Consider the following 11,400-nt stretch of genomic DNA (forward strand, 5'->3'; position numbering starts at 1 on the left):
TCAATTGTTCTGCAATTGTACCATAATATTGAATACCATAAGTAGAAGGTTGAGGTCTGTTTTGTGGGTTATGGGGCAAACAGTCTAGGAATTAAGGGCCAAAAAACAAACATTTTTGTAGATTCCAGACATTAAATTGGAGTTATTTCTTTGTCCAGAATGGTTGTTAAATTACCTAAAACCAATGCTTTATGAAATCTTCTTTAAAAATTGGAGTTTAGATTTCTCTGTCCAGAATAGTAGTTGAATCAACTTAAAATAATGCTATTATACATGTATATACAATATATACAATGCAAAATTCACTTTACTACCAACTGATAAGTTTAAGCAGTCTTTAATAGCCATCCAGTGATTACAAGCACTTTGATTATCATTCTAGGGTTATGCCCTTTCACAAATGGAAAAATTTTGTCTCAACTAAATTTAGTGAAATGTGTATATAATGCTTATTACCTCTAAACTCAGTTTAAGTTCAATTTTTGGCAGCTTCACTTTATGTACCTTTTTAACGTTATATGCTAGCGGGGGCATCATCACCATGACTGTATGACATTTATATTTTAATACTTTGTTTTATTAAAATGAGTAGTTGAATAATTATTGTTGCAAACTCCATTAGAAATTTGATTTGAGATAATTTTTATACGACCGCAAAAATTGAAAACTTTTTGGTTGTACATTGGTATCACGTTGGCAACATTGTCTTCATCCAAAGACATTTGGTTTTCGCACTCTAACTTAAGTAAAAGTCAAAAGAAATATATGAAATTTAGACACAAGGTTTATGACCATGAAAGGAAGGCTGGGATTGATTTTGGGTATTTTGGTCTCAACAGTTTAGGAATAAGGGCCCAAATTAGCATTGTTCTTGGTTTTTGCTCTATAACTCAAGTATTAATAAACAGAAATCTATGATATTTTAACATAATTTAAGGTCTATGGCCACACAAGGAGGGTTGGAATAGATTTTGGTAGTTTTGGTCCCAACAGTGTAGGATTTAGGAACCAAAAACGGGTCCCAAATAAGCATTTTTCTTGGTTTTTTTTAACAATACCTTTAGCATAAGTTAATAGAAATCTATAAAGGTTTATGACCACAAAAGGAAGGTTTGGATTATTTTTGGGAGTTTTGGTCCCAAGGAATAAGGGGTCAAAATTAAACTTTGTTTGCTTTCATAAAAAAAATGAATTATTGTGCTTCTTTGATATGCCAAATCTAACCGTGTTAAGATTCTTAATTTTTGGTCCTGTTTTTAAATTGATCTACATTAAGGTCCAAAGGAATTAAAATTAGCTTGATTTTAACAAAAATTGAATTTTTGGGGTTCTTTGATATGGTGATTCTTAACATGTACTTAGATATTTGATTATGGGCCCAGTTTTCAAGTTGGTCCCAATCGGGGTCAAAAATTATTATTCTAAGTATTGTGCAATAGCAAGAACTTTTCAATTGCACAGTATTCTGCAATAGCAAGAAAATTTAAATTGCAAAGTATTGTTCAATAGCACAGTATTGCACAATAGCATGAAATCTCCAATTGCACAGTATTGTGCAATAGCAAGAAATTTTTAATTGCACTGTATTGCACAATAGCAAGAAATATCTAATTGCAAAATATTGCGCAATAGCAAGAAATTTTCAATTGCACAGTATTGCCAATAGCCAGGAATATTCAATTGAACAGTATTGTCCCGTTTTCAAATTGGTCTACATTAAGATCCAAAGGGTCAAAAATTTAAATTTGTTTCATTTCAACAAAAATTGAATATATGGGGTTCTTCAATATGCCGAATCTAACCGTGTATTTAGATTTTTAATATTTGGGCCCGGTTATCAAATTGGTCCACATGGAGGTCTAAAGGGTCTAAAATTAAACATTATTTGATTTCATCAAAAATTGAATTCTTCGAGTTCTATGATATTCTGAATTTAACCATGTATTTAGATTTTGGATATTGGACCAAAATAGGTAAATGTCCAATTTAAAATTTTAAGTTGAAGTTAGACCACATTCAATCTGTGTCAGAAACCTATGTTGTGTCAACTATTTAAACACAATCCAAATTCAGAGCTGTATCCAGCTTGAATGTTGTGTCCATACTAGCCCCAACCGTTCAGGTTTCCACCTCTGCAGTCGTATAAAGTAGCACCCTGCGGAGTATTTGTTCCATTCATTTGTTATTTCTTAATTTGTGTGAACTAACATTGTTACAGTAAATGTTAATTACTACACTTGCATACCACAACAAATACTGTATTGGTACATGTATCACTTATATTTGTATCCATACAACAAAACAAAAAATGAAAAGGAATAATTTTGCAATACCTTTTGAGTACTAAATAGCTTTTTAGGTATTTAGACATATTTAGAATTATTAAGTAGATGTTGATGATATCTGCTTGACATGCTTCAAATTCGATCAGATTACTTTTGGAGCAGTTATGAGTCTTTGATGCATGCTCACAAAGGTTTTTATGGTGAAATCATTTTTATATTGGTCAAAATTTGTCTTTGCTTCGACCAGCTTTGGAGGAGATATAAAGAATTGATATAAATCAGCACAGAGGTTTACTTCCTATCTTATTTAGCCCCAATAATCATGTCAGATATAAGCCATTGTCATTACTTAAAACCAATAAATGTATTCTAATCTGAGGAAGAAATTCAACATTTTAACAAAAAAAAATTACTAATGATACTGACGATCCACCACAAAGTAATGTAAATAGAACCATACCAATAGTAAGCAAATACATATTAAAAAGACGAGGTATGATTGCCAATGAGACAATTCTCCACAAGAGACCAAATCGACACAGAAATTAACAATTGCTCTCCCAGCTACAAAATGTATCCAAAACCAAAGATGTAGAACATGTTCTATCATAATCATTTGGTAACTATGTGATTACTGTCTCCCCAAGTCTGTATTGAACATAGAAAAATATCAAATAAATAACACTCTTAATACTCAGATCGGTTGTCACCGTGCAACACAGTTATTAACACCATATAGGAAAAACATAGAACTTTATTGTCATTAGACACTGTCAAACATCCAAACATACTATCCACACTCATCTGTGTCCACACTTGTTTCAGTGATAAAAAGAAAATTTTCATACTGAAACAAAAAGCAATTTGGATTTATACTACCAAAGTTTCCCTTCTATAGAGTAAAAGATAGCCCACAGGGTATAACGGCTTCGAGACTGAACTTGGACACCGAGACTAGTGTGTAATACGCTTTTAAAAAACGACCTTTTTATCAACTTGATTTTATATTTCGTTTTCAGGCAACGTTGGCCGTAGTTAAATTTTACAAACTTCTTTTATAAAATATTAAGTGCCAATAAGACACTTATTTAAAGGAGACAAAACGATGAGGATGTAACCCATTGTTATTGTATGTACCTATTGTATTATATACTTGAATGCACTCAAGAATATTTTCGTTGGCGAACCTGAGGTCTGGCTCACTTTCACACACTAACAGACATTTACATTTTTTTTGTCAAAAAGCTCTTAATTTCATGAATCCGATGGGGTGTTTTTTTCTGGATTTACCTTCATCAGAAACGATCAAAGCATAGTATTTGAAAGTGCAGGATGGATAAAAACCGAAACAGTTGAAGATCTATTTAACTGTCTTGGTTCTAATGGATCTACAACCTTCGCTCTCAAATACTCGGCTGTGAGCGTTCCTGGTAAAGGTTGGTCCAGAAAAGCGGTTCGGACGCTAGTAATTTATGAAGTTTAACAGCTGCTTTGATGTTTTCACTGACAATGTTAATGCAAGATATGAATGATAAGTTATTTATAGGTCAATGTGGCATCAACCGAACAATAAGAAAAACACAATAAAACAACACCAAGAGGTCAAAATACTTCTTTCAGAGAAGAATTATAGAAGGGGAGTATTCGATTGATTTATTATTATGCATTTGCCCTTGTAGAAATGAACACATTGTATGATACAAAGTTTACACACTCAAAGTGTCCATCACAATTTATACTATTAAATTCATCACTTCACATAACCCAATGGACGGCGAAGTATTCTAGTATAAAGACATTCATCAAGATCAGCAATCACTAAGACAAAGGAGGTTAATGTAACCTCCTTGCTAAGACAGACATAATAAATATGGATTTTAGTTTTGATAAGGTACATAGTGTATTCATTTTTCTGCAACAGATTTTCGTTTGAAAGCACTTTTGAGACTCTTCCATACCCGTCGTTTCTTTTTAGGAGTTACTGCAGCATGATATGCAACACTAAATATTTCGTCCATTCCATTTAATTCTAGTGCACTACATTCTAAATAGTCTACAGCACCAAATTTCTTAGCTAGTTTCTTTCCTTTTGTAGTTTTAACACAAGCGTCTGTGATATCTGTCACTGAACCACGTAAATCAGTTTGTGTCCCTACGAGAATAAATGGTGTATTTGGTCGGAATTCTTTAATCTCTGGAATCCATTTTGTTTTGACATTTTCTAATGAGTCTTTATCCTCCACAGAAAAGCAGACGACAAATACATCCGTGTCATAATACGATAATGTCCGTAGTCGGTCGTACGTTTCCTGGAAAAACAACAAAATCATCTTTAAAACATTTCCTGTTTACTGTTCACTGATCACAATCATTACAGCTAATGTGATTCACCTACTTCAATTTGCTACACGCTTTTTATAAGGAAAGAAGAAAAATAACTGTTCAATAAGATCATAATGCTTTTTATAATTGAGTTTTTTATGTTCAAATTGATATTTCTTTATTTGGAATTTACAAGATGTAAAATGTTGTGTTTCTTTGGATATACATGCATATGTACATTTTTTTATATTGGCGTGCTCATTTCTTTGTGTCTCGCCAAATTTTCCCTTTTTAGCTCACCTGGCCCGAAGGGCCAAGTGAGCTTTTCTCATCACTTGGCGTCCGTCTTCTGTCGTCGTCCGTCGTCGTCGTCCTGCGTCCGGCGTTAACTTTTACAAAAATCTTCTCCTCTGAAACAACTGGGCCAAATTTAACCAAACTTGGCCACAATCATTAAGGTATCTAGTTTGAAAATTGTGTCCGGTGACCTTGCCAACCAACCAAGATGGCCGCCATGGCTAAAAATAGAACATAGGGGTAAAATGCAGTTTTTGGCTTATAACTCAAAAACCAAAGCATTTAGAGCAAATCTGACATGGGTTAAATTGTTTATCAGGTTAAGATCTATCTGCCTTGAAATTTTCAGATGAATTTGACATTCCGTTGTTAGGTTGCTGCCCCTGAATCAGTAATTTTAAGGAAATTTTGCTGTTTTGGGTTATTATCTTGAATATTATTATAGATAGAGAAAAACTGTAAACAGCAATAATGTTCAGCAAAGTAAGATCTACAAATAAGTCAACATGACCAAAATGGTCAGTTGACCACTGTAGGAGTTATTGCCCTTTATAGTCAATTTTTAACCATTTTACGTAAATCTTAGTTCTCTTTTAGAAAAATCTTCTCCTCTAAAACTACTGGGCCAAATTAATTGAAACTTGGCCACAATCATCTTTGGGGTATCTAGTATAAAAATTGTGTCCGGTAACTTGGCCAACCAACCAAGATGGCGGCCATGGCTAAAAATAGAACATGGGAGTAAAATGCAGTTTTTGGCTTATAACCCAAAAAAACAAAGCATTAAGAGCAAATCTGACAGAGTTGAAATTGTTGATCAGGTCAAGATCTATCTGCCCAGGAATTTTCAGATGAATTGGATCATCGGTTGTTAGGTTGCTGCCCCTAAATTGGTAATTTTGAGGAAATTTTGCTGTTTTTTTGTTATTATCTTGAATATTATTATAGATAGAGATAAACTGTAAACAGCAATAATGTACAGTAAAGTAAGAACTAAAAATGAGTCAACATGACCAAAATAGTCAATTGACCCCCTGAGGAGTTATTGCCCTTCATAGTCATTTTTTAACAGTTTTCACAAAATTTGTAGATTTTCACTAACATTTTCCACAGAAACTACTGTTATAGATAGAGATAATTGTAAGCAGCAAAAATTTTTAGTAATGCCCCCGTCACACTAGACCAATTTCCTATCACGTTCCCAGTGCGTTCTGAAAAAGTAGGCGAACGTAGTGGGAACTTCTAAGTCGTGGTACGAACGCAGTGCAAACTTATATGGTCGTACTGCGAACTTGCATGGACGTGGTAAGGTCTTCATGGACGTGAAGGACGTGAAATAATTTTGAACATGTTCAAAACAAACGTAGTGAGAACTTCCTGAGGATAAAACGCAGTAAAGACCTAATAAGAACGTACTGAGAACGGCTTGGTCGTAGTAAGGACGTAGAGGACACTAGGTATGAACCGTATGGACGTAGTACGGACGTGATAAATTTGAAAGCCGTCTTCACTGCGTTTTTACTACGTTCTTGGAGATTGCACCAGGACCTTACTACGACTGCTCTACGTCTTTACTACGATCTTTTAGAACTTGGTGATTTAGGGAAGTTTTCAACACGACCTCGCGAAGACTATTCTACGTTCTTATTACGTTCCTAAAGACCTTAGTACGTTCTTTGTACGACCTATCGGTATGCAGTACGTCTTTACCAAGTCTGCGATGCGTTTGCAGCAGGTTTGCATCGGATCTCTGTGTCGTGTTGAATATGGTATATATAGGTGTTTTTTTTAAGACGGAATCATTTGTAATTGTACTGTTGAACGGTGGAACAAGATTTACTTTACTTCATACATCATTACAAGGACAACAAGCTCTTCTTGATGCTCAAGTTGCGCTTTTCTGCTTCAGGATAAAAAGAAAACAAAGGAGACCCAGAACATGGTGGGTGCGTCCCTGGCTTACTCAGGAAAGAAGGCTTATGTTTGGCCACTATGATAGACTGATGCAGGAGTTGAGAATGGAGGATCAACAGTCGTTTTTCAACTTTCTGAGAATGCCGCCCGAGATGTTCGACGAAATATTGAATAGAGTAGGTCCCAGAATTCAAAGGAGAGATACCCGGCTTAGAAAAGCATTGGAACCAGGCCTGAAGCTCGCTGTCACTATACGACACTTATCTTCTGGGGATAAATATCCAACTCTACAATAAGACTTTAGAGTTGCCCGAAATACAATTTCTATGTTTGTTCCCGAAGTCTGCCAAGCCATTGTAGACGAATATAAAGTCGAAGCAATTTCTTGTCCCACCACACAGCGCGAATGGCGTGATATTGATGAAGAGTTCCAACGAAAATGGAATGTTCCACATGCCTGTGGTGCTCTCGATGGCAAACATATAGCCATTAGATGTCCTTCAAATACAGGATCACTCTTTCATAATTACAAGGGATTTTTCTCAGTGGTTCTTCTTGCATTAGTTGACGCGGATTACAAGTTTTTGTGGATTGACATTGGTGGTTGTGGATCAATGTCTGATGCTCAGATCTACAACAATTCTGAACTTAAAGAGTGCTTGGAAGAAGAAACGATTGGCTTCCCAGACCCGGATCCAATGCCGAACGATGACAAAAATGTGCCATATTTCATTCTTGGAGATGACGCTTTTGGTTTGAGAACATATCTGATGAAGCCTTATTCTCAACGAGGCTTAACAGATGAACAATTGATAACTAATTACAGAATATCGAGAGGAAGACGTGTGGTTAAAAACGCATTTGGTATACTGGCCCAACGATGGCAATTATTACTTACCACCATGATGCAGCAGCCAAATGTAGTACGAAACATTGTCGAGTGTTGCGTTTGTCTGCACAATGTGATGAGACTACGATATCCAACACAACAGAACGCGAAACTTGACATGGAAAATGACCAGCATGACTTGATTCCGGGCTTATGGCGAGCGACCGCAAATATGTGTGAATTAAACATGGTAATTGGACCAAACAGAGACACCGTAGCTGCAAAGAAGCAAAGGGAATACCTTCGACTATATTTCAATAGTCAAGCTGGCTCAGTTCCTTGGCAAAACTGCATGATAAGTGCATAGTTGGTAACTGATGGAACAGTTTTGATTTATAAAGAATGTACACATGTATTACAAGGATATTTGAATTTTTGAATATATTATTATATTTATATATTTGGCTTTGTGTTACTTGTCCTACGGGAAACCTTGTCTAAAACAAAACTCGTATTCCAGAATTACAACTTGGCTTATCCTACCTTAAACGATCATTTTTAACTCGTTCTGCAAACTTTATGGACGTTGTAAGGACGTGGTAGGAACGTAGTGAAAACCTTATGGTCGTAGTAAGAACGTAGTGAACACCTGATGGTCGTAGTAAGAACGTAGTGAACACCTGATGGAAGTTATATAGACTTGACACGAACCTAATAAACACTTGTATCAATACTAAAATAAAAGTGTATTTTAGTTAGGTATTTTTTCCATTTACTCATTTTCATTTATAATTAAGGCACATTTGATTTTTATTCATAAAAATATTTAAATATAGTAAAGTAGGACACATTGTTCACTTCCTCCCCCGTAATTCTTTATCAAAAATATTTATTTATTTTGGAATTTTGAAATGAAAAAGCTAAGAAATCTTAGTTTTGTTTATAGTGGTCTCTAGGTTATCTCGTCTTCATTCTCTGATATATTCTAGTCTGCCTTTTCATAAAATAGTGATTTGTTTTAGTGTTCTATCGAACTTTCGAGAAAAAAAACCTGATAACCGTTCAGACAAAAAAGTTATGTTGAAAAAATCTTACAGATACAGCAAGTGATTATTAATGGCTATAAAATACATTTTCTTTTAAGATACAACTTTTTAATCTTACGGGAAACTATTCCAAGCTTAAAACTTTTACTGCAACCTCGCTCTTACTTATCCCCCCCCAAAAAAAACCCCAAACAAACAAACCCGCAATACTATTGTCATTCTTATAGTCAGCACTCAATTGTTCACAAAAAAATGTGATTTAAGCTGCTAAAGACATATGATTCAAACGCTCAGAAAGTTCTTTGTTCTATATTTTTTCTCTCCATTTTTGTGCAAAACGGTAACCTTTTACATTTTTATTTAATGGGTTTTTGTTGAAGGTATTACGATGACGTATGGTTATTAACACATACTTCCTTTGGTTTCTTAAGGAAACTTGTCCATTGACAACAAACATACCACATCATCTACTTTTTATAAGTATTGTATATATTACAACGTATTTTGGTGATCTTGCAAAATGATCGTAATCCCGAAAATCGTAAACATATTTTCTTATCTTAAAAGGGGACAAGAAGGGTTCCATTAACAGACCAATAAATAAGATTACAGTTAATTTAAAAAAAAAATAAAAAAATAGGGGTATTTTTTCTTGCATAATAACAGTAAACGGATTCAAAACAATGTCAATTTCAAGAAAGCATGCAACAGTTAATTAGTCAATAACAGTACAGCATCAATGATCTTGAATATATGCCACTTTTAACAAAAATATAAAGGCACAGAACCAGGACATCGGAGCACAGAACCAGGACCGTTTTTCTTATCACCAGCACCGCGTCAGGACAATTCCGTTAAACGAACTTGCACGACTTTTGCAATATAATATTGTTGTAATATACTTTGCATGGTACTTATGACGCATCAGAGAAAAATTAAGCAACAAAACAGTCGTTTTATTGCCGTTCTGATACAATGTAAACAAACCCACCAGCACAGAATCAGGACCCACCAGCACCCGTCAGGACCGAATCACCAGCACAGTACGTTCTCTCGCAGGACAACCATACCCACCGTGTAATGGTGTATAGTTAATACACATACTGAGAAATGTTTTTGAACACTAGAAAAGTTTCCTTGTTATACCAAACCATATGTTTTTCATTAATTGGCACACTTTTTGTTCATCCGGCATATGTTTACTCTTAATAAACTTTTTAGGTAAGTTTAATTATTTAATTTAGGATCAAATCTACCCGTTTTGCAATTGCTGTATCGCCCCTTGCATCTTTTCTATTGGCCGCGTCTTACCATGTGTGCTGGTAAAGTTTTGTTGGTATTTTTTGGTTTGTTTGTGATATTAACTTTCACCATTTGCTTTCTCAATTCTGAACGTGTTTTTTCAACAAACTGTCCGGGATTATCGTCAGTAGCGAACAAAACGCAAAATTTGAAATAAATTTCGTCCTGTGAAGTTGAATAGACAATGCATGGGAAATAGTGCAGCCACGCATATTAGGAGCATCTTCTTAACCCGTACATTTCACGTTTATGAAAAGGAAAAGAACTAGGTGGATTCCTGTTTTCATTTAGAATGCTATACATTTGGGCACTAGGTACATATGAGGAAATAAAGTTTGCAATATCCTTAGATTCAGCAGGTGTCATTTTCTAAAAAAAAAAATCTTATGTATATGATAGGGTGAAAAGGTATTTATGTTCAAATCAAGGTAACAAAATACGTCTTTGTAATCATAAAACCAACAAAGATACATTTGGAAAAAAAATTTGGTGCAAATGATACCCCTGAAAAACAGCAATTGGCGCAAAAGGACTGCTCCTAAAATATAGAGATAGCTGCCTTTGATTGTGTTAATTAAATCCTTTGACCCTCTTATTATCAAGTTACCCTCAGGCCAATGTAATTATGTCATGTGTGAGCCTCCATGTGTATATTTGAAGGAATGTAGCGACAACGTGTCCGTACTGGATATTCAATTTATAGTAAAGATAATGATTTTGATAAAGTAAAAGAAATGGTTTATACAAAAATTATTTAAAGATTTTCAAGCTGGGGGTTGGGATCGCGATCCCCCACAAAAAATCCTAAATCCGCTAGTGTAACCAATTGAAGCATCATCACATAATTTTTACAACCAAAAATGGACACAAAACTTGGATAGAAAGGATTTATTAATAAATTGGCCAACTTTCTTCAAGATTTAACTTTTTTAAATTATTCATTCGAAAGAAAAGGGACGAATATCATTCCCAATAATCTATCCACCATTAGATCCCCCAGACAGGATAGTGGCTATGACAAACTGAAGATATCCGTAGTAAAATCTGACACATATTCAAAAACAAACACTTGGTTTCACTTTATGAGTTCTCTGTTAGTCTCAGTCCTCATTTACGAAATCTGATATCAAACGGAAAATTGGGTAATTTCGACTTGAAGACATTTACAGTTGCAGGTATTGGTGGAAGGTAAATTCTTGGTGGAATATTACTATAGAGGTGCAGATCTTATCCAACACTCTGCTGAGTGATTTACTAGGTGCAAGTCGGATCAAGTCAGGTAAAATTTAAAAAGCAAACTTAGCTACATATGACACATATGTTTAGAAAGAAATTGTTTCAAGTTATATTGGTCAGATGCGATGAGTAGTCGCCAAATTTGAATCTTTTTATTTTCCTAATGAAA

The 11,400-nt window shown here is 34.7% G+C and overlaps 2 protein-coding genes across 2 annotated transcripts; one reads left to right on the forward strand and one right to left on the reverse strand.

The window, feature by feature from the left end:
- Positions 1–3,923: 3,923 nt before the first annotated feature.
- On the reverse strand, positions 3,924–4,630 carry LOC134684862 (rho-related GTP-binding protein RhoQ-like). The gene has a single exon (XM_063544175.1). The coding sequence runs from the start codon at positions 4,613–4,615 to the stop codon at positions 4,190–4,192; it is 426 nt and encodes a 141-aa protein (XP_063400245.1). The 5' UTR covers positions 4,616–4,630; the 3' UTR covers positions 3,924–4,189.
- A 2,514-nt stretch (positions 4,631–7,144) lies between these two features.
- On the forward strand, positions 7,145–8,014 carry LOC134693808 (putative nuclease HARBI1). The gene has a single exon (XM_063554761.1). It carries the CDS (start codon positions 7,145–7,147, stop codon positions 8,012–8,014), a length of 870 nt encoding a protein of 289 aa, XP_063410831.1.
- The last annotated feature ends 3,386 nt before the right edge of the window (positions 8,015–11,400 follow it).

The sequence above is a fragment of the Mytilus trossulus genome, chromosome 1 (assembly GCF_036588685.1).
Source record: "Mytilus trossulus isolate FHL-02 chromosome 1, PNRI_Mtr1.1.1.hap1, whole genome shotgun sequence".
Taxonomy (NCBI): Eukaryota; Metazoa; Mollusca; class Bivalvia; order Mytilida; family Mytilidae; genus Mytilus; species Mytilus trossulus.